Source organism: Aedes aegypti, unplaced genomic scaffold, assembly GCF_002204515.2.
Source record: "Aedes aegypti strain LVP_AGWG unplaced genomic scaffold, AaegL5.0 Primary Assembly AGWG_AaegL5_hic_scaff_1138_PBJ_arrow, whole genome shotgun sequence".
NCBI classification, from domain to species: domain Eukaryota; kingdom Metazoa; phylum Arthropoda; class Insecta; order Diptera; family Culicidae; genus Aedes; species Aedes aegypti.
Window position 1 is genome coordinate 68,291 of NW_018734557.1, and position 27,411 is coordinate 95,701.

At 38.7% G+C, this 27,411-nt stretch overlaps 1 protein-coding gene across 5 annotated transcripts; it reads left to right on the forward strand.

Annotated features, from left to right (window-relative positions):
* Nucleotides 1-545: 545 nt before the first annotated feature.
* Nucleotides 546-25,778, forward strand: LOC110680266 (arylsulfatase B-like). Of its 5 annotated transcripts, XR_002502808.1 has the most exons (7): nucleotides 546-821; nucleotides 1,963-2,179; nucleotides 23,231-24,028; nucleotides 24,088-24,245; nucleotides 24,304-25,131; nucleotides 25,224-25,362; nucleotides 25,696-25,778. XR_002502808.1 is itself a non-coding variant. In XM_021856085.1 (6 exons), the coding sequence occupies exons 3-6, from the start codon at nucleotides 23,257-23,259 to the stop codon at nucleotides 25,287-25,289; spliced, it is 1,824 nt and encodes a 607-aa protein (XP_021711777.1). In that variant the 5' UTR covers nucleotides 546-821; nucleotides 1,963-2,179; nucleotides 23,231-23,256; the 3' UTR covers nucleotides 25,290-25,778. The 5 variants fall into 5 exon arrangements, 4 of the variants coding, with proteins under 4 accessions (XP_021711777.1, XP_021711775.1, XP_021711774.1 ...); XM_021856085.1 differs by having other exon boundaries at nucleotides 25,224-25,778; XM_021856083.1 differs by having other exon boundaries at nucleotides 546-895; nucleotides 24,304-25,778.
* Nucleotides 25,779-27,411: the final 1,633 nt, after the last annotated feature.

A 27,411-nucleotide genomic window follows, 5' to 3' on the forward strand; every position in this document is an offset into this window, starting at 1 on the left:
CAGATATTCTTATATTTTTAATTGTGCATTCTTGTAGGATTTTTCGAAGCATTAATTGATGAATTCTCGCGAAAAAAATCTGATTTTCATGTAAAATTTTGTGCAGGAATCATCCAGTGTTTCCAAAGGCAATATCATTGGATATATCTTCATAAGTTGTTTTTTTCATTCGAAGACTTCTAGAAATATTTCAAAGGATTCTTGCGGAGATTTGAAATCTTTTGAAGGTTTACATCCGAATATTTGACAACCTGTGATCAAATTGAGCTGTTTGCTTAGGGAAGTAAGGATTTTTCTGTTAATCTAGTTGAAAATGGAAATTCAAACCATTAACATTTTGCTATCTGAAGCGCCTGTTCTCAAATAACGACTGCAAACCGGCCTCAAAAACAAACTAGGCGTTCTGCAAACTGCTCAACTGATCGTGACATAGTCATATTGCCAGTTGTTGCGTCGTGTGATGATAAGAAACGCGATACACATGTGCAAAAGTGACCACCACGGCAGGACTTTCAATTCAATTCCGTTGGCGGCAGTGAGCTGGTTAGTACCGGCCGGTTTCCGTCCCATTCGAGTTCTGGACGCCGTCGAGAGTAGTCAGTCGTCCGTCCCAGTTGTCGATTGTCCGTCCCAATCGAGTCTCCGAGTCCGGGCGGCCGGCGCGTTGGCTAAATTAATCGATTACGCGAAGTTATATTCCGCCACCATAAAATAAATTACTTTAAATTGTCCGCGAAGCGTGGCCTGGCGGCAAAAGAGAGCAAAAGTGATCTTCCGCGTGTGAAAAGAAGCCCAGGAAAACGGGGAACTCAGAACAAAACGTAAACAAGTTTGTACAAACAAAAAGTTTGTCGTCCGCCGTCCACTCGGGCCGAATATCTACATATGCCTAGTGGTAGAACGGCGTGCCACTTCACAGTTTTTCATAAGAACCAAATTCGTGATAGAAAAAGTTTTGATAAATGATGTCTTCAGAGAATTTTTTCGGAATGTAACAATCGGGAACTAATGAACTCAAACTTTTTGGTATCTTCCTTCACAAGACAGACGTCCTTAGCGTAAGAAGAACCTCCTCAAATCATACATTTAGCATCCATGCTTTGTACCACTTTTGGTACCGACGGCACTAATTGGGGTTCTGGAAATTTCCTCCAGTTTTCTGGAAAAATCCCCGTGTCACACGGATATCGAACAAAAGTCTTGCTTTTCCTTAAGCATTAATATTGTTTAGATTACTTTTGGCAAATTTAACTAAATAATATTCTCGAGAAAGCCCTTGTTTGAGAAGAAATTTGCGATCTTTAATGGTGTGTTCTTGAAAACAAGTAATTTTGTTTTTAGTATGATTCCATTTATCGATATCGAGTCATGGAACATCGACTCATTGAGGTTTAATTGAAATCAATTTTAGATGATCAATTTATTAATGTCTTCTGAAGAAAAGCGTTTTCGATTGATTTGAACAACTATATCGAGTTAGAGAACCATGGTAAAAGTTGATTTTCATGGTTACCTCGATGGTATCTTGGATCGCAGTTGCACTGGTTTTGTGTTCTGTAACTCGATACTTCCCTAACTCGATGGCCCTCTCAATAAAAAGTTGATTGTAGAACATAATTGAAATCTTAAAAATTTACAAACAAAAATATAATCGTTCACAAATAATAACCCATATATCTTAAACTCCAAAAGATAGAGCTAAAGAAGGGTTGTTCAGCAAATTATCATGCTTTAAAATTATCTAGGTACAACTTTGTCGAATTTTCATTTTTGTAAAATAATGCAAATCTATCTCGCTGTTAGGAAAATTCATCAAAAAAATAATGCATTCCTAAGAGCAGTTCCAAAAAACTTCCTTGAAGATATCATACCTGTGAAAACAACTTTTCGGGGGTAAAATATTTTCGACCACGAACTTATGGCTCAGGAAGCACTGTGACTTATATAATGGGCGTCTAACAGAGTGATAAATCGAGCGAGGAAGCGAGTGCATAATTGAGTTCAGAACTGCTCGAATCTCCTAATTGAATTGAGTCGTTGGATCGAACTTACCGAACGGGGACCCACTTCTGAAGTTTTCGAGGCTAATTGGGCAGTGATTAAGTGCGTTGACAACGGCGCTGAATTGGAGGATATCGATCGCCCACTTCACGAGATTGCCTTCACGTCAACGGTTAAGGTCAGCAGAAGACGCGTCGTGTGAGAAGCACACGACTCAATTTTCGGATGCTCAACTGCTGATTCACGCTTTGTTGTTCCGTAGTTAGTAAATTTTATAACCGAACAAATAGAAGATTAGCAGCGTCGTTTGCCCAATTGCAAATATTTACCGCAGTAAAAGGTAGTATTTAAAATTTTCCAGAACGACATTTGATGATAGCTAAAATATAAGTGCGATCATTTCAGTCTTGAGCAGTTAGTGATCGTGAAAATAAAGTTCCATTCAGGTCGACGCGAATGTGGAACAGTACTAAAACGCAACACAAATCGCGACGAGTAGTAAATAAATGGGTGTTTAGAAGTAGTGAATAATTGAAATTAAGCGTAAGCATCAATTGAATGAAAACTAATGGTGTTATTGAACTGAACCGATCAATTGATAAAAACTAATCATATTGTTTTTGTACTCAATCAGTTTCAAGCTACATGAAATATAATCAAATTATATAGTGGAAGATATTTAAGCCATTTCATAATTTAATTCATAATTCAAAAAATACTGGTTGTGTGATCCCGTTACCCATCTTTGGTAAATATTATCGCTACAAGTACAAAAATAAATTTGAAAATAAGAGAATGAATTTTGACATAACATTTTGATAATGGCCAATCAAAAAAAGGAGGCTCAACAATCAGGAAATGGCTCGATTTCTGTAAATTAATACATCGTCGAATGGTTTTACTCCAGGAATAGTATTGCACATCCAATTTATAGCATTTGCAACATTTTAAGTTTTACTTAGTTTGCAAGCTGTCCATCAAATACTTCTTTCATATATGATGAAAAGTAACACACGAATCCATGAAAAATGAATGTATTTTGAGACACTGGTGAAAAAATTACTAAGATATCATATAATAAATCAAGCTGTCCGAAACTGGGGGATGAGAGGTGCGTGACCAAAATTGTATTTTTCCTCATTTACCGTTAAGTCACCAGTCACCGTGCGGCCTCCATTCACCGTGCACACATACAAAATCGTACAGAATATTCATACAATTTTTACAAATTATTCTTTTGTCGGCAAAATAAGATAAAACTGATGAAATGAAGTAGTTTTTGTCACAAAGCATTCTGAAAAACCTAGTATATGTAGTTAAAATCATGTAAATTCTGTTTGATAATGAGATTTTTCAACACTCTTAGTAGAAACCCCAAAAATTCACATTTTTCAATTTAACGATAGAGTATGAAATTTTTCAAAATTTCAACAAGTTTCCACTGTGGATACTATTAGTAAGATGTATTTCATCGTATAAGCAAAGAGATTATGCAAATTAGATTATTTTATTGTGATTCAGTCTAAACCCAAATGCACGGTGAATGGATCCTTCTTATTATATATGGTTCCTATTACCGTGCATTAGTGTAAAAGGCATGAAATTATTCGGTAATATTAGATTTATTGTTATGTCGTCATTAAACTACTTCATATTTAGTTTTTGAGTGAATATGGAATGTTTTGGACAATACAGTGAAACTCCCTATAACGATTTTAATGAAAAATAATTATTTAGTCAATTTTTAAACTTTTTATGGTTTTTATTGTAAATGAAGATTTGAATACTCTTAAACATGAGTGCGCACACTACTAGCCACACAGTTGCTCCAACAACGTTTCTTCATGATACAAAATTAAATCATGACGAAAACTATACGCACGGTGAATGGTGCACTAGTGTGCACGGTAAATGGTGACATAGAACGGTACGAGGCGACCATAACATGACATTTTCAAACATAATTTTTGAGTAATTTTGTGTTATGCATCACTAGTTTCAGATTTTTCCTTGAATTATTATATAATTGCACGCTACATAGTGGTATTCTAGTACGCTTCAAAATATTTGAAAATGTTATATAATTTTTTGAAGTGCAAATTTTTCTTAAATGCACGGTGAATGGTAGCTTGACGGTAATTTAATTATGTTACAAAACACATTCTTACTTTCAAACTATGATTATATACGATCATGCTTGCGTGATCCAAACTATTTTGCCATATTCAAAACAAGTATTAATTAGCCACAAGTTGAAGACGATACGTTCAGTTTTAATAGGACAAGATCCGCAATTGATTTCGGAATTTTCAAAAACAGTATTTTCGTTCAAAATCAAGAAAATTTACAGGAAAATGTGTTTACAGTATTCTGTTTACAAATAAAATTATTCATAGAAATGACACTCCGTGTTCAAATGATATAGTAGTCAAGCATATTTGCAGTAAGTTTGAGAAAACTTTATCAAAAGACTACATAACTGGACAACTTTGAAGTTTTGGACCTGTCTTCAATACCCGAGCAGAAGAAAATAACTACTGCGAATACCAAACTGAACTCCAATACTTACAACCTGAATGGGGTATGAATGAGCCCTGTATAAGAGGTAAATTACCTCAAATAATACCATTTGCATATACTACAAATACCAAGCTTATAATTAGATCAGGTATTGTAATAGCTAAATAATACAAGATGGATTTTCATATAAAAGTGAAATTTTTCAATAGTAGTTCAATACCTCCAGCAGACCTCAATAGCTATCGAATATCAAAATGAAGTATTTTTAATAGTTTTAAACATTTTTTTCCAATACCAGAATAATACCAAAATAAGGTATTGACAACTGAACAATACCTAATTATGGTATGATACCAAAATATGATATGCAAAAGTTATTGCAAGTCATTTTTTCCTCCTCGGGTATTTGTTTTTTAATCGTCTAAAATAATGTTCACAATTCGCATTTCATCATTATGAAATAAATTAACCGAACAGATTTGTATTAAACTTGAATATTTAATTATAGAAAAGCAGTGCTTCGTTACAGTATAAGCAAATGTGTTCGTTTTCGAAAAAAATGTTTCATTTTCGGCGTTTTGCTGAGAAGTGATTCGTTATGGCCCTAATAAGCGTATTGGTGAACCTAAACAATTTTAAAGTGTTTCCTTGTTGCTCAAGCGATGGATTATCATTTTTGCTACTATTCCAAATGGGTAAATTTGTTTCCCAATTTATTCGTGACAGCGAGGGGGATACTTTTATATATTTGTTCAAATAATAGTTGATTACTTTTGATCCTATTGTCGAAAATAACCTTATTTCATATTTTTTTTAAACATGTAAATGCAACAGTCCTTATATTTGGTTTTGTTTTACATCATTTGCATAAGTCCAGAAATACGGAGTCATTGAACAAATTCTCACCTCATTCATATTTTTTTCAAAATTTCTTCAAGAAACCAAGTAATTCAACACATCTCATAAACATATTTTTCAGATATATTTTGGAATCCTCTTCTTATTCCAATGTTTGTGGGAAATTCTCAATTGCTATCGAGAATCAAGATTTTTCCATAAATTACAAAACATTTCAAATATTTAAGTCTATTAAAATACTCATCTCATTCATACATTCATATGGATACCATTCACGAGATACTTAACTAATTCATTTTTTTTTCTCTTTTTACAATCCTCATCTTATTAAACTATTTGACAAAAGTACTGAATTGGTATCGAGTATTGAGAAATATCCAAAGTTTTCATAAATTACTAAACAATTCCGAAGTCATTTGAAAGATTTTCATCTCAGTTATAAATACAGATGCGTAAGTTCTTAAAAAAAACTTATATTGTTCAAATACTACGATGTCTTATTAAAAGTTGAATTAAAACATACTTATCTCATTCATGCATTCTTCATAATTTCTTTCAAAACATTTCTTTTATGCAAATACCACTGACGAGATACTCCTACTTTTAAGATTTTTTTTTATATCCTAATATCATTCAAATATATGTCAGAAATTCTTAATTGCCATCAAGTATTCGAAATAATTCAAAGAACTCCACAAAACAGTCAAGTATTTCGAAGTATTTTTTCTCTGCTCATTCATATATTTCTCAGAATTTCTTCAAGAAACCTATCTATAATTTTTATATCATTTACAGATTCCCATCTCATTTATATATTTTTCAGAAATATTTGGAATCCTCATCTCATTGAAAAAAAATGTCAATAATTCTCGAATGCTATCAAGAATTCGGAACTAAATTATTCGAGTATTCCGGAGTCATTCATACTCATCTTAATCATACATTTAGCGGAATTCCTTTAAAAAAGCATTTATATCACTCAAATGTCGTTCAGGAGATACTCATCTTATGCAAATATTATTAAGAAATTTTCTGATGCTTGTCTGATTGAAAATTAAATTGAGAAAATACTTTTTCCATTCTCTTCAGAATTTCTTTTAAAACACTTCTTTGTATGCAAATATAACTCTCGAGATGCGTATCTCCTATTATTCAGAAATTTTCTTATAGCCCAATCTCATTCAGAAATTTGTCAGAATTTTCGAAATGCCCAGGTATTCGAAAATTTTCGAATGCTTCCAAAGAGCCTTCAAATATTCGAGAGTCTTCTAGTCAGAGCTCTGTTTGTTTTTACCACGAAGTATTTCACACACTTTATCAAAGACTTTTTTAACAATCACCATTTTATATTGCAAACTTTTTCAGTGTCTGCCAGTAATTGGAATATTGAACAAATTCCCAATAATCGCATTTAAATTGTCTGTCCAAAGTTCTCAGCCACAAAGAATTAGAAAAATTTTCAATGAATTTCAAGCATCCCACGTAGAAAGCCTTGAGATATAAATATTCACTTGCAATTTCCAATGCCATTTGTTATTTGAACATACAGTCGCCTCTCCATATCTCGATATCGAAGAGACCATCGAGATAGGGAGAGATCGAGACAAAGAACATTAATTTAATGAACACTAATTATTATTAAAAATCACTCCGTTACTAGGAAAACAATAAACAAATAAACTGCATTTAGAGTTTCCAAATTGTTCTGAATTGCTTAAATCTGGTCTAGTAACCTTTGATATTGGTCATATCGACATACGGAGAGTAAATTGGGAACGAAAAATCAACAGGAGCACATCGAGATATGGAGATATCGAGATAAGGAGGATATCGAGATATGGAGAGTGAAATCATATGCAGAATGAAGGAACCGAAGCAATCATCGACATAGGAAGAGATATCGAGATGTAGAACATCGAGATGTGGAGAGTCGACTGTATTTAATTTAGGATCAGTTGCGTACTAAGTACGTTCAGCACAAACACGCTCGCTTGATACATACGAGCATGTTGGTCGCCAGGACCAAGCTAAGAATCGACTGTTCTGAAATTAAAAATGACTTAGGGTGCCGGTGCCATTAGTGGACTACCTAAGCTATAAAGAATCATAACGAAAAGCCTTAACAGAGATCTTTTGGCGTCAACAGAAAGATTTCAACCTCTACTATATGGGCAAACATAAAAAGAGTGATAAAACTATTTTTTTACATAAAATCTTTCGAGCTAATATTGGTACACGTGTTCCAGTAGTTGCGCTAGTGCTCCAGTAGTAGACGTTCGAGAATGATACAAGGAATTTAAAACAAAATGGTAAATTTTTACATAGGTTTTACATGTTTCCCTCGGAACAGCATTTAATATCTTTCGAATGAAGCATAAAGATCATCTCTGGGAATTTTTCTTCATTCTTATACATCAATTTTAAAACTGCTTCCATCCGTTGATCCACTACTGGAACACGACGGCAACTATTGGTGCAAGGGAGCAAATTTGTTGCGTAAACCTAATTATTTATACGACTTTTTGATAAAATAAAAAGCTGAAATTTGGCAAATCGACTAAACTAGAGGTGATCTATTCACCAAAATTAGCACATGTCGCTTTTATTCAAAAATGTATGTTTTATTCCATAGTCCAATCTACTGGTACATCACAACCATTGGTACCGGCACCCTATGATATATTATTTACTAATTTAGAAATCTCTCAATTGTTACCATTCTGGTACGTTTACCCTATAATTCCAATCCAGAGCTAGTGAGTAATAAACTAGGAGATAAGAGAGGTATGCCATACTAGAGTTCGGCATGAATTTGTAGAACAATATGTGTATAACAGTTTACTTTTTGAATTATATACTATAGGTAAGCCACTCCCAATCAATCAACCGCCAAATTGAATGTCAGGAATTATTGTTAGCACACTATACATACTACACAAACAACTTGACAATATATATCACGGGATGACAGAAGGATAAGGTGGGCATTGGAAGTTTGGAATGGATCAAGGAGAAGGGTGGTGGATAAGTGGGTGGCTCAGAAGAGGGGGGGAGGGGCTTAGAGGTTAGCTAAGGGGTCTGAAGGATAAGATAGTTCTTTCCAACTTGAACCACCAAAGTGTAAAGAACTATTCAGTTAAAATTCAGTTAGTCACTAAAGTGCCTTATATAGATAAATTGTGATATTTATCGTGGAGGATAATCGTTCGTTAAAAAGAATTCGGTGATAAATTACCAGCGAAGTCAGGTATGGAAGATATTCAAACGCCATTAGTCAGACCCAGCCCTAAGACCTCCCATTCGTGCCACAATAGGACCCATTGTTGCTTCTTAGCTTGAGCCCAGGGAAAATCCAAGCCGGATTTCCAGGCACTCCGCCGTAGGCCCTCCCCGGGTCCATCTACAAGTAGGAGGCACGCCAACCGGCGGCCATCTTGTTGGGGGACACCACGCCACCCGTTCATCCTCGAGAGCCCACCCATCCGCATCGCCCGAGTACCCCGTAAGCTGGCCAGCAACTCACACTACACCATACACGCCACACAGTAAGTGTAATAAAAACCTAATTAAAGTGGTAAAGTGGTGTTGTTTTACTTTGGGCACTGATCAGTACCACAGCGAAGAGCCGACCCTGGGAAAAGAGGTGGTTGTTACCCGCCCCAGACGACTTCCGTGGCCGTGACCAGAAGTCAGGGGTACCCCGGTGACAAGGCCCATCTGGCCGAGTCATCCTAGATTCGAGATTGTTTTATAACAATTGGCGCCCAACTTAAAGAAAGCTTACTGATCAGAGCTCAAAGTAGGAGTGGATTTAAGTAGATTGGAGTAGGCTTTAGTTTTATGCATATTGATTACGTAAATGTGCTCGGATTGGAGAAAGGGGAAGCGAATTAGAATTGTGTAGTGCGAAACACATTCTCTGCAGAAGATATTGCGAGATCTGTGCTTTTACTAGTGCGCGTACGTCGATAAGAGCGAATACATTTAACGAAAGCAGTGCTAAATAGGAGCGCGCGAACAAATTTTAGGTTATTTTTCAATTTTTTTTCTTGATCAATGGGTCTTGACTCGTGAAATATCATTTAACTGCAAGAGGATTCGAACAGTATCTATTTTTCAGAGCACACAATTTTTATTGGTATTGTGATTGTGAGAGAAATATCATGGATTTGCAAGCGGAATACAGGCAGATGAACGTGTCTCATCTCGCAGAAGATGAAGTCGAACACGAGCTCTTAATTCGGAACATGTTGTTCCATTTCGATGATCATGATAGTGTAAAACGTAGGAAGCTTAAGGATAGGATGAAGGAAGAGAGGAATGTGGGAATAAACCCCACTGCTTTTGCCAGAACTTGGAGGTCTGCAAAAGAAGAGATCGAAACCATCAGATCTCACGTCAAAGTTATCGGTGGGATAATTGAGAACCCAAGAACCGATGCTAGGCAGAAAGAGAAAATGAGAACCCGTTTCGTACATTACCGCGTGAGAATAGGTCAGTTAGCGAGAGCCACAGATGCTCGTCGATATTCAGCAGAGATTACCGAAATCGAAAACCAAATGGATCAGATCATAGCTACTCACCTATCGAAGCCTTTGAACCCACAGAGTAATCCAACTAAACCCAAACCAATAAGAGAGAAAATTACACAGGCTTTAGATGAGGTACGCACCGAGATCGCAACCTTAAATGATACGGTTGCGACTCTCGACAGCGGTGATGAGGGGGATGAAATAGATGAGGCAGTTGGAGGAACAAACTCTAGCTTAGTTGATCAGAAAAGGAAAGAGATGGAAGCATCAAAGAAAAGAACCGAGGAAATTTTGGAAAAGCTAAATGAATATGAACAAGGAAAGGAAATCAATATGGCTCAATTGTTGCCAGCTTTCAGAAATTTTGTCATTCAGACTTCAGAACAGCAGAAATCAATGCGTGAGCAGGAAATCAGAATGGCCGAGGAAAGAAAGAAGGAAATGGAATCACAAATGAAGAGAAAACAAAATTTGGAAAAATTATTAACAGATTTGAATGAAAGTTTGAGAGTACAGCCTATGAATGTTACTTCTGCAACTGCAGATAAACATGATAGTCAGGGATCAGATGATTCTGACGATTCGCGACAAATTACGCATTCTCAATCGAAATCGTCGAAAGCGAGAACTGAAACTAGAAGCTCACCGAAAAATACTATTAACTCGACTGATAGTTCCAGCGAGGAAATTGAACAAGCTGGGAAACGAGAATTGAAAGGAAATTATGTAGGAAAAGAAAAACGGAAACATAATAGGAAAACTGAAATCAGAAACAAGAAGAAGAAAAATACTAGATCCGATTCGTCTGAGGAAACTCTCTCGCTAGATTCGTCAGAGAGCTCAGAGAGCTCAGATTTTTCACGTTCGAGTGTGGATAGTTCATCCGACTCGACAGAGGAAGAGAGGAAAAGGAGGAAAAGGCATCAGAAGAAAAAGAAGCATAGGAAGAGTAGGAATACCATGAAGAGAATTCCTGTAGCGGAATGGAAAATCAGGTATGACGGTAAAGATGATGGAAGAAAAATAGCAGAATTTTTGAAAGAGGTTAAAATGCGTTGCCGGTCGGAAGATGTTTCGGATCGTGAACTATTTCGTTCTGCCATACATTTATTTTCGGGTCGTGCCAAGGATTGGTACATAGACGGGGTTGAGAATGGTGATTTCCGAAATTGGTCGGAACTCAAGAAGGAGTTGAAGAGAGAATTTCTTCCTCCTGACATTGATTTTCAGTTAGAAGTTCAGGCAACTAACCGCCGCCAGCTTCGAGGGGAAAAGTTTTCAGACTTTTTCCATGAGATTCAAAAAATTTTCCATTCGATGACTAAACAGTTATCTGAAAAGAGAAAGTTCAAAATTATCTGGCGCAATATGCGTCACGATTATAAGAACGCCTTAACAGGAGCTGGAATTAAAAGTTTGAGTAAATTGCGAAGGTATGGTAGAAAAGTTGATGAAAACTTTAGTTTTCTACAAAAGCAGCCAGAGGCTTTGAATCGACAACGTAGTAGCCAAGTAAGTGAAATTACCTCAAATCCAACTAAAAGTAAAACTGGCAGCTCTGGTAATAACACACGAGTTTTTACCAACAACCGAAACCAGCCAAAGTCGAAAGATTCAGGGGAGGGGAAAAGGGATCGAAAGGAAATCGAGAGGAAAGATCAGGGTATGAGAGAGGAGAGAAGCAAACCATCTGTGGAGAAGCCCACAACTGATAAGGCTTTAGCGGTGCCCACTAGATATCAGAGGCCACCGATAGGGACCTGTTATAATTGCCGCAATCACGGACATCACTATTCTGAATGTTCCGAGAAAAGAGGTATGTTCTGTCGGGTGTGTGGATTTCCTGATGTTTTCACAAGCGCCTGTCCGGCTTGCCCAAAAAACCCGGAGGAATCAGCTTGAGGAGGCAAGCTGATGTGAACATCAAAAATCCTCCCAATCCCAATCTGATTGGTTCTCAACTGAGTTCCTGTGGCTTCGAGCCACTCTTCACATCTGATTACGATTCTCAGCCCAGTATCGAAGAAATTTTTGTACATATTCAGGGGGATGGTAGACCTTTTGCTAAGGTTAACGTTCTGGGTGTTGAAGTTCTAGGATTGCTAGACAGTGGTGCCCAGCGATCGGTGCTGGGAATCGGATCAGATAAACTAATCAAGTCTTTAAAATTGAAAATACATCCAACCCCCACTTCAGTCAAAACAGCAGAAGGGAAAAATGTACCGGTTAGAGGTCTCGTATATTTACCGATCACTTTTCGTAACCAAACCCGAATCATACCCACACTAGTCGCTCCAGAACTACGACGAAGACTCATTTTGGGCTTCGAGGATTTCTGGAGAATGTTTAATATTCAACCCACTCTACAGACAGGGGACGGGTTCGTGAGAATTGACGAGTTTGAGAGTGTTGAAATGAATCCCTTGGGAGAACCAGTATCGGATCTCACCGATGAGCAGAGTGCCCAACTTGAGAACGTTAAACAACTTTTCAAGGCAGCAATCGATGGTGAGACCCTTGGTGTAACTCCGTTGATCTCACATAAAATTGAGATAAAAGAGGAATTCCAACAATCTCCGCCAATTCGGATTAACCCCTACCCCACCTCTCCAGAGATGCAGAGGAAAATTAATCGCGAAATTGACAATCTCTTAACTCAGAAAGTTATTGAAAAGAGTCACAGTGACTGGTCTCTCAGCACTGTTCCTGTTGTGAAACCTTCAGGGGACGTGAGATTATGTTTAGACGCTCGGCGTCTCAATGAGCGTACTCGAAGGGACGCCTATCCTCTCCCCCACCAAGACCGTATACTGAGTCGACTAGGGGCGAGCAAGTACATGACCACGATAGATTTAACTAAAGCGTTTCTTCAAATCCCACTCGACGTTGACTCAAGAAAGTATACGGCCTTTTCTGTGGTGGGTAGAGGACTGTTTCAGTTCACCAGATTGCCTTTTGGCCTCGTCAATAGCCCAGCTAGTTTGTCTCGGTTAATGGACGAGGTGTTAGGCTATGGTGAACTGGAACCAAATGTGTTCGTTTACCTCGACGATATCGTCGTGGTTAGCGACACATTTGAGGCCCACCTTCAGAGTCTCCGCGAAGTGGCAAAGCGACTCAAATCCGCAAACTTGTCAATTAATCTACAAAAATCGAAGTTTTGCGTAACTGAGTTACCCTATCTCGGTTATTTATTAACTTCTGAGGGTATTCGTCCAAATCCCGAGAGAGTGGATGCCATTCTAAACTACGAGCGACCCAACTCAATTCGTGCCCTGCGCCGCTTTTTGGGCATGGCAAATTATTACAGGCGCTTCATTCCCGCCTTTAGCGAAATTAGTGCTCCTCTCTCAAATCTGCTCAGGAAGAAACCGAAAGGAATAGTGTGGAACGATGAGGCCGAAACAGCTTTCGTTCGCCTTAAGGAGAGCCTGATATCGGCCCCGATATTGAGTAATCCAAACTTTGAGTTACCCTTTCAGATACAAACCGATGCCAGCGATAATGCTATAGCCGCCGTGCTAACACAAGTGCACGATGACGGCGAGAAGATTATCGCATATTTTTCACAAAAATTAACCCCCGCACAGCAGTCTTATGCTGCAACCGAAAAAGAAGGATTAGCGGTTATTTCAGCTATCGCTAAGTTTCGCCCCTACATTGAAGGGATGCATTTTGTGGTAATGACCGATGCTTCAGCCCTTACGCACATCATGAATGGAAAGTGGAAAACTTCGTCTCGTTTAAGCAGATGGAGCATTGACCTCCAGGGATACGATTTTGAGATCCGACATCGGCGAGGTAGGGACAATATTATCCCGGATGCGCTCTCTCGAGCTGTTGAAGAGCTCGAAGCATCAGAAGATGATTGGTATCAGGATCTGGTAACCAAAGTTGAGAAATCTCCGGAGGCAAATTTGGACTACCGTGTGGAGGCAGGAAAATTGTACAAGTTCGTACCGACAAAGACAGAAGTCTTTGATTACCGGTACGAATGGAAGTTATGTGTGCCAGAAGGTCTTCGAAAAGAAGTCCTTCAGAAGGAACATGATAACGCGTTTCATATAGGCTACGAGAAATTGCTGGATAAGGTGCGACAGCGGTATTTCTGGCCCAATATGGCCGCTTCTATAAAGAAATACGTTCAGAGCTGCCACCAGTGTAAAGAGGTCAAGCCAACAAACGTTTCTCAGCACCCAGAAATGGGCAAACAACGTTTGACGACTAAACCGTTTCAAATACTTTCCATGGATTTTATCCAATCGTTGCCACGCAGTAAATCAGGTAACACACACCTCCTCGTTCTAATGGACCTGTTTTCCAAGTGGACGATGTTGTTTCCCGTTAAGAAAATTGCCTCCGATATTGTAATCCGTCTGGTAGAACAGCACTGGTTTAGAAGGTACTCTGTGCCAGAGATATTAATTACTGACAATGCCAGCTGCTTCCTCAGCAAGGAATTCAAAGCCTTTCTCGATCGATATCACGTTCAACACTGGGCTAATGCACGCCACCACAGTCAGGCGAACCCAGTCGAGAGGCTAAATCGCAGTATTACCTCGTGTATTCGTACGTATGTGAAGACGAATCAGCGTTTGTGGGATACTCGGATCTCAGAGATCGAGTATACCATCAATAACACACGTCACTCGTCGACGGGGTTCACTCCATACCGAGTGCTCTACGGTCACGAGATTGTGGCAGACGGTGATGAACACAGGCTCGACGTGGATACAAAGGAGATCTCTGAGGGGGACAGAATTGAGCAGAAGCTCAATATTGATAAGGTCATATTCGATACGGTGCAGAAAAATCTCATAAGAGCTCACGAGAAGAGTGCTCATAATTATAATTTGCGTTTCAAGAAGCCTGCACCTGTCTACCTAGTCGGCCAGAAGGTTTTCCGTCGAAATTTTTCCCAATCCTCAGCAGCAGATGCCTACAACGCTAAATTGGGACCTACATACATTCCCTGTACGATTGTAGCCCGCCGTGGCACAAGCTCGTACGAGCTCATAGACAGTTCGGGAAAAAATATTGGAATCTTCTCTGCGGCCGATCTCCGACCAGGAGGCCCGGAGAATGGCAGTTCCTGAATTTATAATCAATTAAATTGAAAATTCCATTAATTCACTATTTTAGCTAATTTAGATTCCCCAGATGGAAATCGTTGGGATAGTTTTAAGGTGCACCATACACTTCGTCAATTCCGAGCAATAAATTAGAGACTTGAGAGTGAGATAGAGTTCAAGATCAGATCATTTGGTATTCGATTGTATGGTAGGATTTCATAACAATAATTTCCATATTTATATAGTTCCTCTTTAGTCATTTTGCTGTTAAGTTAGATGATCACGCTCAACGATATCGTAGTTTGCACAATAGGAGGATCACCGGTCAATGTCGTCAAAAATGTAAAATGCCACCACTCCATTGGGCTACGAAAAATATCTAGCGCTAATATTTTTCCTACGGTTGTCCAGTAGCAATGGTCAAAAATCCAACATAGTCGAAATTCCAAAATAGCTCACAAACTTCCATATCTACACAAACTCGTCCAACCACAATCACCATGCCAATAAATCGCTTGAGATCAGCTTTATCTCGTGTAGCTCTTGCCAGTATATAAGTAGTGTTCGATAAAGGTTCATCCTCTCAACTTTGTTGAGATCTTGGGATGAGACTAATTGATCAAGAGAGTAAGGGTAAATACGTTTGTAAATGGTTACATGCCTATTGTCGGCAAAATTTCTATTAAGTACTCAAGACGTTGAAATATAAGCTCTTTCGGATTCCGATGCTTGCGAAAGGCAAACTCGACCCTGGGAGTATAGTTCTACAATAGTCTTCCGGAAATAAATTGATAGTAGTCATAAATATATTTCAAAATAAATTGATGAATCAATTTATTTTTACGGGGAGTGTGGGGTAGTGTTACCATTCTGGTACGTTTACCCTATAATTCCAATCCAGAGCTAGTGAGTAATAAACTAGGAGATAAGAGAGGTATGCCATACTAGAGTTCGGCATGAATTTGTAGAACAATATGTGTATAACAGTTTACTTTTTGAATTATATACTATAGGTAAGCCACTCCCAATCAATCAACCGCCAAATTGAATGTCAGGAATTATTGTTAGCACACTATACATACTACACAAACAACTTGACAATATATATCACGGGATGACAGAAGGATAAGGTGGGCATTGGAAGTTTGGAATGGATCAAGGAGAAGGGTGGTGGATAAGTGGGTGGCTCAGAAGAGGGGGGGAGGGGCTTAGAGGTTAGCTAAGGGGTCTGAAGGATAAGATAGTTCTTTCCAACTTGAACCACCAAAGTGTAAAGAACTATTCAGTTAAAATTCAGTTAGTCACTAAAGTGCCTTATATAGATAAATTGTGATATTTATCGTGGAGGATAATCGTTCGTTAAAAAGAATTCGGTGATAAATTACCAGCGAAGTCAGGTATGGAAGATATTCAAACGCCATTAGTCAGACCCAGCCCTAAGACCTCCCATTCGTGCCACAATAGGACCCATTGTTGCTTCTTAGCTTGAGCCCAGGGAAAATCCAAGCCGGATTTCCAGGCACTCCGCCGTAGGCCCTCCCCGGGTCCATCTACAAGTAGGAGGCACGCCAACCGGCGGCCATCTTGTTGGGGGACACCACGCCACCCGTTCATCCTCGAGAGCCCACCCATCCGCATCGCCCGAGTACCCCGTAAGCTGGCCAGCAACTCACACTACACCATACACGCCACACAGTAAGTGTAATAAAAACCTAATTAAAGTGATAAAGTGGTGTTGTTTTACTTTGGGCACTGATCAGTACCACAGCGAAGAGCCGACCCTGGGAAAAGAGGTGGTTGTTACCCGCCCCAGACGACTTCCGTGGCCGTGACCAGAAGTCAGGGGTACCCCGGTGACAAGGCCCATCTGGCCGAGTCATCCTAGATTCGAGATTGTTTTATAACACAATATAATTTATTCCACAGAATTAAGAAGATTTGCAGATTTGCTCAGAATGATTTGCAGAAAAATTTAAAATTGAACCAAGAATTCGAGTCTCAAAGTAATCAACATGTGATACCAATATCAATACGAGCAGATCACCCATCCTACATCATTAGCAAAATGACTCACACAGTAGCGTAGCTAGGGGGGTGCGGTGGGTGCGGTCCGCACCGGGCCCCAGATTTCCAGGGGCCCCAAAATCGTGGACAAAATTCTTCATAGCATTGGAAATTCCTCTACCACTGAACTAATATGTAAACCATGAATGCAAAATCCAATTTAAAAGATGCCTGAATTAATAATTTGTAGGGGCCCCTGATCAACTAGTATATGTGATATGGGTCCGTATATTTCTAACACAATTTCAATTTTGCAAAACAGTTAATTGAATCACATTGATTTTTGGGTACACAGTAAAATACTTTATTCAAGTAAACAAATCTGCATATTGGGGGCCCCAAAAATCGTATTCTTATTAAGTCCAATGTTCACTTATTGTTTTGTGTGGTGTCTAATACTTGGAATGGTTCCAACAAGAATTGAAGCATATGCGAGTTTAAGGACTTCTTTAAGAATTTATTGCTAAATTATCTAATAGTAGAACGAGAAAGCTGGAGGTTCAACAACAACAAAAAAAAACGATAGTGTTAAGTAATGTAAGCACATATGCAACAATCCATGTCTAAGAAAGCTGTCTGAGATCTTCTAGTACACATTAAGAATACATACTTGAGGATAACCCAAAAAGGATACACAGTGTAACACAAATGACATTTTTGCGTGTCTCATAGATCAAATTACAGTCGACTCTCCACAACTCGATGTTCTATAACTCGATATATTCTATAACTCGAAGAATTTTGCGATCCCTTCAAATTCCTATACATCATGCTCTCCATACGTCGATATTTCTATAACTCTATGTCTCCATTAGTCGATGCCACGTGGGAGGAAAATTTACCTCCATAACTCGATATCCATCTTGAAACCCTTGTTATACAGGGAGACATGGACCATTTCTGGTTTGGCAGTGAATAAAAGACTTGCAAGTTGTAATAAAAGTTTAAAAACATAAAAATAAAAAAAATAGTAAAAATAAGGAATTTTTCAAACATTTTGAAAAAAGTGTTCAAAGATATATTTTTTCAAAATGCTATCAACAAAATGATATTGTTTGCTTGCAGAAGTGATCATAGAAGTATTGGAAATTTAGGCCTTTGATTTGAAAATTTTTGGTATTAGTATGTTCTATAAATTGATAATTCTATAAGTCAATGGTCCCTTGAATATCGAGTTATGGAGAGTCGACTGTATGTGTCTCTAGTAGATTTGGGGTTACTGTATCTGATGCCGTTCTCAGAAATGTTCCAGCACGTCACATTTTTTAGCTACAGGTCGTCAAAGTTGTATAAAACACTGTTTTCATTCATGTTCACCTGAAAATTAATGCATGATTTAACTATTTTTGTGATCTAATCCACCAAGCATGCAATATACATATGACTTTAACTTCCATGTCAGATATAATTTGGTTGAAATTACAAGATCAAATTTAGATTAAATCGATTTTTCCTGCATGCTTGTAGCCTCCATCCAAAATTCTTCGTTTCTCTTATATGACTAAATTCAACATTTTTCGAAACCATAAAAAAAAACTTTTGAGCATCGAAAGCATTATAAACTTTGTTGATAATAATTGTTATACAAATGAAGTTAGGATTCTGTGGCAAATGAAGTGCATAAATTATCATGCAAGTTGGCTGAAATTTTCAACTGTCAGATCTCAAAAACTAGACGTGCTATGATATTTATGAAAACAGATTCAGCAACCCTCAATTAAATAGATAGCTGTATTTTGATGCTTGAGACAAACAAGTGTTCCGCAGTGTTATTGGTCAAATAGTTGAAAGAAAATGTACAGAAACTAATCCACACTTTCAATTCTATTTTTGAATTGTAGATTTCTCGAAAACATTTTTATTCCAATTTAAGATTTCTTCTCGAAAAAATATATAAAAACTCATTAATTTGAATTATAAATACACCGACATAATTAAATCATGCCGCTATAAATCATGTTGACAGTAAACTAGAGTGGACAATGCAATCCTAACGCAAAGGATTTGTGAGACACCTTAGCGTTATTGGAGCAGCTAATTTAGCCCTAAAGTTTTTTTTTTCAGTAGATTTTCCATGTCTTATTCAATGATGGGTTGTAATCACTGAACTATGAAATATGCTTCGGAATGTTACGAGACTTGCTGGATAGATTTTGAACTTTTTTTCATTCTCAGATAGCTTTCTATGTCTTTAACAATTTTACCAAAAACAAAGAAATCATCAATCATTTATTTTTTAATTCTTCTGAAATACCTTATTTGATTTATATACGAATTATTATTTTTGAGGATTACTTTAGAAAAAAACAACTTTTATGAATCTTTCCAGGAATTCCTCCTGAGAATCTTCAATTAACTTATACAGCAACAGTTCATATCATGCCGTCCAACCTCTTTGAATCGTGGGTCAAATCGCAGTAACAATTTTGTGAGGCGGTCCCTTTTAAAAATGCTCAAATAATTCGCATGAAATTAGACGAATGTCAGTAAATGAAGCAACTTTTTTTGTAGAAACAAAAAAAAAACAGATAAATTCTGGCGAATTTTGAGGGAGTCCTTTCAGAAATCATATAATAATATTGCACAGTATCCTGCTCTTTACGAGCGCTAACGGCTGTCGCAAACAGGCTCGCTTTCAGGTAGGGATCAGTCCATTTTATACTGAACCAAGCCAAACACCAAATCAACTGATCCCTACCAGAAAGTGAGCAACTTGGTGGCAGCGATTAACGCTCGTAAAAAGCTGGATATGTTGAAGAGTCTTCCTCAGAAATTTAGGACCCTGTAATAATAATACCGAAGATTTTATATGAATTATACAAGAATTCCTGCTTAGATCCTGCTTAGAATTCTGTGAGACTCAGGACCCGGAATTTTAAAAGAATTGTGCCTAGGATTCTTTCTGAATTATGCCTAATATTTGTTTCGGAAATCTATCTTGAAATCTTTGAAAATGTTGTCCAGGATTCCATTTTTAACATTGGCAATGAAAATTCTAGCTAGAAGTCTATGGAATCCTGTTGAAGATTCTGTAAGAATCCTACCCATGTTACCAGCGAAGATCGTATCCAGAACTCATGGCAAATCCTGTCCAAGATTTCGTGAAAATCGAGTCTATTTGTTATAATACTGCCAAAGTTTCTATGTTCATCACTCTCAAGAATTGTCAAAATTATTCTATTATTCAGAGAAGTTAGATTTGAAAATATAGCCTCATAGCAATATATTTTGTTAATTCTTCATTTATCGGTATTAGTAAATGGTAAAAATTGTTGTTGTTGTTCAACAGGCGTAATCTTATAAACTTGATTTTTTTTTTTAATTTTTTTTTGATCCTCAAATTTATTTTCTCTACCAAGATTAATTGCAAAATCATTTAAACTAGGAATAATAACTGAATTTCGCCGATGGGTTATCATGACAATATCAAATTCAGTATGGGGCCCAGATAGCCGTTGCGGTAAACGCGCAGCTATTCAGCAAGACCAAGCTGAGGGTCGTGGGTTCGAATGCCTCCGGTCTAGGATCTTTTCGGGTTGGAAATTTTCTCGACTCCCAGGGCGTAGAGTATCATCGTACCTGCCACACGATATACAAATGCAAAAATGTTCAATTGGCAAAGAAAGCTCTCAGTTAATAACTGTGGAAGTGCTCATAAGAACACTTAGCTGAGAAGCAGGCTTTGTCCCAGTTGGGACGTTACGCCAGAAAGAAGAAGAATCAAATTCAGTAATTTGAATGATAAACCAGTCATTCAAATAAATAAGTAGGATATTTTCAATCCAACACGAGTCTCATTATCTTACTATAAATTTAAATGATTTAATACATACACCTCTATTTAAGGGGCCCCCAAATCTGACTCCGCACCGGGCCCCGAAAACCCTAGCTACGCCACTGGACTCACAGTTAGGTGAACATAGTTATTGTGTATTTCTTTCACTGCTGGACTGGGAATAAAGGAACGGGATTGCAACGAATCACGTTGATGTCTACAATGCACTTATTCTTTGGTCTGCGATGAATAACCCCGTTGAAGACACCGACTCGATTCGATAGAATCGCGCACTTTTATTAGCGTTCCCCCACTTGTAAAAACTTTTACGATAGTCCAGTGCTGAAAGAAATACGCAATGCACTGGTAAAGAAATAGTACAAAATTTATGTCCTGCAAAAATATTTAGTTTTTGGATGTAGGAAATATATTTAAATGCTATATCGGAATCCCACTCCATATATGTGTATCGAATTATAAGGATTGTATAGATGTCAGGTAGCATCTATATCACATGATACGAAATGAAATTATCATTTTGAACTTTCACCATAAAATTGTACATATCTACGAAAAAAATATCTATCATCATAACTCACCAACCACCAGAAAGTTTCCCATTAGCTGCAACGTGGATTACTCCTAGAATTCATTTTGCCCTGGTATGAACTAAGACTGGTTCATCGATCGTTTCATGACTTTGGTTGGCCAATTTTATGGTAATTATGATTTTTAAATCGCGTTTAAAAGACATTCCCGTATTCCTGCGTAATTTTATAGGAAATATGTTTTTACAGGAATAATCCTTGAGGAAATATCTACGATGGATGTTTTCCAATTTTCAAAATATGCGCCCAAACAGCTTCTATCACATGAAATAGCAAGCAATGTCTTATATTTTCGGCATTTCATTTACCACTCAAAAGACATTCCAGCTAAGTCTAATAACTTTATAAACATTATTTCTTCACAAGAAATGATCTCCTATCAATTTCGAAGAGACAAATGAGATTAGAATTTTGAAAAAAAGTAGTCATATTTGTTAAAATTGCAATCAAAGTTGTCCGCGCGCATCTCAGACGCGCCACTGACTTGGGCCTTAAGTGTGTATAAGAGAAACGAAAAGTTTTATATGGAGACTGCAAGCTTGTTGAAAAAATGGATTTTATCTGAATTTTGTCGTTCATTTTCAACCAAATTATATCTGAAATGAAAGTTGAAGTCTTGTTTTGCATGATTGGTGGATTAGATCACAAAAAAGTTTGATAAATCATAGTTTAAATTTTATGTAAACATCGATTAAACCAGTGATTTATAGAACGACCTGTAGCTAAAAATTGTGACGTGCAGGGACATTTCTGAAAACTGCATCAGATTCAGCGACCCCAAATCTACTTAAGACATAAATTAATTCTTGAGACACGCAATAATGCGATTTATTTTTGTTACGCGATGTAATGAGAACACTAGTACTTACACATGGAAGACGCTACTGATCCTGAATAGCGACTGTTGGTACAGCTGTTCTTCCAACAATTGAGCGTAGTGTAGTGAGTGGCAAGCACGAAGATTTTCTATGCCCTGGGAAGTTGGGAAAATATTCAACATCCTCAACCGGTGGGATTCAAACCTACAACCTTCAGCATGGTCTTTCTAAATAGCTGCTCGTTTAATGCTACGGCTATTCGGGCTCAGTGGTTATAATTGGGTTTACCGAATATCCAAATCATCGTTTAAGTGAGAGCAAATTTGAATAAGATAATCATCATCACCATGAGGTCAAGAACAACACAGATTTGCAATCGTTTGGCGTAGGAAGACTATACCTACTTGATCGCAACGGAATGGGTCTCAAACTCTAAAACTCCCTAGTTATCGAAAACTGATTGAGTTTCGGAAACAAAAATGGAGTGAGGGCGGATGTCAAATCTGTAAACAAGCATTTGCTTTGAGCACAGAGTACCTATTTAACGTCCTAGCAAAAACAGATCGAAAAGATCGTGATGATGCAGCCTCAACAAAGAAGCCAGTAATGAAAAAAGCAAGTCGACCCTAAATAATGATTTCCACGTCGACCATATCTGCCCCTGATAAAAACCTTAGGAGAACAAATTAAATTCATCAACATACATACCCATGCATATCTGATATTTATCTCAAATATCGCGTATACCTTGAATTGGTTTCATCTGAATAAACAGCCTCAATGAGTTGCAATTACAAACAGACATGAAATCTTCATTACGGCTACAAGATGATACCGAAATGTTTTGTCTGATAGCACCGCCGACGGCTCCGGCGAGGCAAGCTAAGATAAAAGTGGTCAGCATTTGAGTGCCGGTGTTTTATCTCTACAACCAAAAGTACCTACGTCAACGTGAATGATATCGCAAACTTTTCTCCCACAGATTTTCATCAAGCTCTGCGCTGAACCATGTTGTACCACTTGATCAGCGTTTTGCTGATAAGTGCTCTCCTGTTGCTCGCAATTCCATCAACGAACAGTGAACCCGACAATGGCCAGCGACCCCATATCGTCATCATCATGGCCGACGACATGGGCTGGAACGATGTCGGATTCCACGGGTCCAACCAAATCCCGACGCCCAACATCGACGCACTGGCTTACGACGGAATAATCCTTAATCGACACTACACCGCACCGATGTGCACTCCCTCGAGGGCATCGCTGATGACCGGAAAGAATCCGATCAACATTGGAATGCAACACTATGTCATAGTTTCCGACGAACCATGGGGCCTTGGCCTGGACCAGAAAATCATGCCGGAGTACTTTAAGGAAGCCGGCTATCGGACACATCTGGTGGGCAAATGGCATCTCGGATTCTCGGCAAAGCAGTACACACCGACAATGAGGGGGTTCGACACGCACGTCGGATATCTGGGACCATACGTAGACTACTGGGACTATACCTTGAAATTCTCTCCGCCGAAGAGCTTCCAGGGTTATGATATGCGTAATAATCTGAACGTAGACTACGATTCCAACGGAACCTACGCAACGGACCACTTCACTAAGGCGGCATCGTCCATCATCGAAAGACACGACACGAAAGATCCGTTGTTCCTTGTGGTGAACCATCTTGCTCCACATGCGGCGAATGACGACGATCCACTACAAGCTCCCGAAGAAGACATTAGGAAGTTTGATTACATCTCAGATGAGAGGAGAAGAATCTATGCGGGTAAGGCCTCGCAGATGGTTTCAGGTCTTCAGATATTTTAAGCCTAATTCTCATTCTAGCAATGGTTTCCAAACTGGACGACAGCGTTGGACAAATCTTCAACAGTTTAAGATCCAAAAATATGCTAGACAACTCGATCATCCTTTTCATGTCAGACAACGGAGCACCAACGGCAGCGCTACATGCGAACACCGGATCGAACTATCCACTAAGAGGGGTAAAGTATCATATATAACGCTGAACGGCCTTGTTTAACCAACTTTCCCCTTTATCAGATCAAAAGCGTTCCGTGGGAAGCGGCAACTCGTTGCGTAGCTGCCATCTGGAGTCCACTTCTGCAAGAGAGGCAAAGGGTTTCGAACCAGTTCATCCACATCTCCGATTGGCTACCGACCCTGGCCTCGGCCGCAGGCATAGACATCCCGTTCTCCAAGGACCACTCGGAAATTGACGGCCAGGACCAGTGGGAAGCCTTATCGTACGATACGGGCAATCCCCGCCGCGTAGTCCTGAACATGATCGACGAAATCTACGGCTACAGTAGCTACATGGAAAACGGCTTCAAGTTCGTCAACGGCACGTACTCCAACGGATCTTACGATGGGTGGTACGGACAGCCTAACACCTCAGATCAAACACTTAGCGATGATCAGTACATCGACTTGGTCCTGCAAACCGAAATAACCCGATGGGCTGGGGAAACCATTTCTCGGGATACGATCAAGTATCTACGGAAGCACGCCCGCGTCAACTGCAATCATCAGCCAGAAGCTAACAAATGCAATCCGCTAAAGCGACCATGCTTATTCGATATCATCAACGATCCATGCGAGTTGAACGACCTGTCCCACAAGTTTCCCATGAAGTTTCGGGAACTTCGCTCAACAGTTCAAACCTATCGTCGGCTAGCCACCAAGCCTCGCAACAAACCAGCAGATCCAGCGGCAAACCCGGCAAACTTCGGTGGTGTTTGGACTTGGTGGAGGCCGGACCAAACTCGCGAAGAACTCATTAAGCTCGCTGAATCCGAGCTTGACGATCGACAGGCCTATCTACCAATTCCACCACCTCACTCAAGTCTACCGGAGGACGTCCGATTGCCAGTAATTATCACAATTGTTGTTGTTGGGGTCCTCTTTGTTTCCGGGGCCCTGCTCTATATGTCCAATAAAAATCTACTGCGACTCTGCTCTAGGTCCAAGGGAACAACAACGGATTCGACGGTACAAGCTACCGATTTGTCCCAATCGGAGAGCGCTAGCAGTGATGGTAAGCTTTCGGACGTGTTCGCTCAGTCTCCGCTTCCGTCGTCATCGCTGACGGCTAGCCCCAAGGTATATCAAATCAGTAATAGCCGACTGGATAGGTATTGAAATGACTGGTGGGGGTTTGAATTGTGATTGCACCGTATCGGTACTAACCTTTCAACTCTTTGGGGCGAAGTTTACATTAGGTCGTAGAAGTTTGAAAAACTAACCAATGGTATGGCTACTCTGTAGATATTCGCTGTGAGTGACGCACGACTAACTATTTGCGGGCAATATTTGTAAATATTATTAACGATTGCACAAAGCTTTAGCTAGGATTTTAAGGGAACTCTGCACAATCGGAATTAAATATCAAAATAACGTCATTTCATATTCATCCATCACCTTCATTCTTTGCAGGGCCAAAGGAATGATTTTAGGAATTTAAGATCTCGCTGTGAACATCCAAGTGTACTTAATGAAGCAAAAACAATTGTCATTGACATGAAGCCTTTGTTGATTGAAAGAATTGTCCCTGCTCTAGTTCCAGCTAAAACTGTGTTCAGCCATCTCTGTTCAAGAAATTGGAGATTTCAAGCTCTAGCCCACGAACTTCCCTTTTCCGCCAGGGGATTCGAATGAATCCCGCCATGGGTTCGAATGAATTTCGTCAAGGGATACGAATGCATCCCGTCAGGGGATTTGAATGAATCCCGCCAGTGGATTCGAATGAATCGCGCCAGGGGATTCGAATGATTCTCGCCAGGGGATTCGAATGATTCTCGCCAGGGGATTCGAATGATTTTAGTGTATAAGAGCCTATTGTTACTAAAACATACAATGAACATTTGAAAATATGCATAAAAGTTGAAAAAATAACATTTTTTTAAAAGGCCCCATCTCATTTTCCGCTAACCAGGATATTCATCGCAAATGCGGCCTTTTCTCAAAAAGGCCTGATTTCTATATCTGACGGAAACCGAGTTGAGGCCTATTAAACAAACATCAAAATTGCAATGTAGATTGCGAAAAATGTTCCAAATAGGGTCCTAAAGCCCTGTCCCAATTTTAGTGCCAAACGCTTAAGTTTAGCTCAAAAACATATGTTTACTCAATTTTCTAATGTTTTCCGTTAGTTGAAGACCAAAAAACATTTTTTAAGTTTATTTTTAAATTTTGTCACACCCCTTGGTTTAAACTCAAATTTTGGGTGTATTTTGTTTTCCGTGTGCCTTCCGAAATGTCAGACAGGAACAACCCCGGTGTTAAAAAGTTGAACCTCTGTGGTATTTTTGTCGACTAAGCGAACGTCAAACATGATCTCAAGTGTCAAGGTTCATTTATGGATCCAATTTTTAAATTAAAGTTTGAATATGATATATCCGTTATTTGAGCGGGAAAAAATGCTAAAGTAGTTGCAGTAACATGCTCTTTCGTGTTATCAAATGAAAACAAGATTTCATTAAACATTTTTGGACCCTATTCACTAAGTAGATGCAGGTTATACTACGGAGCGACTGCTCCTTGTATTATTTTACACAGAGTTTGTCTAAACGGCGAACATTATCAAGTTTTCCGTCGGGTTCCGGTAGACTGAAGTATTTTGTATCATACTACCAAATAATACCGGTGTCAGCCTGTCTGTACTTCACAACTTATCAACAAAAACATCGATTTGGTTTCAATTGCATGAAAAATAACGTTAAATTGCAATATTATTTCAATTGAATCAATATTTCCGTACATTTTCTCGACAACATACTTGCGTAACACATACATTATGTTCATGGATGACGAAGGATTCAATCAATCACATTTTTCATCGACCGCACGAATCTTCTCTTGCTGTAGGGATCTCCATGTACCTTACTTCACCACTTAATACTCTTCTACATTTTCTTATTTCATCATCAATTTTCAATGATATTCAAAAGACCACATCTGAAGATGGTGAAAAAACAAGCCACAACTAGAAGGCCTCAACACATTTTAGAGTAAACAAAGGCGTCAACTCACAGGCCTCATCAGCGTTGGCCGGCGTCTATGGGCACAAATCAAAAGGGCTCAAAAGCTTTTGGTGAAATAGAAGCCTCATTTTCTTCAACTCGTTTTTTAGTACAATTTTTACCTAAAATG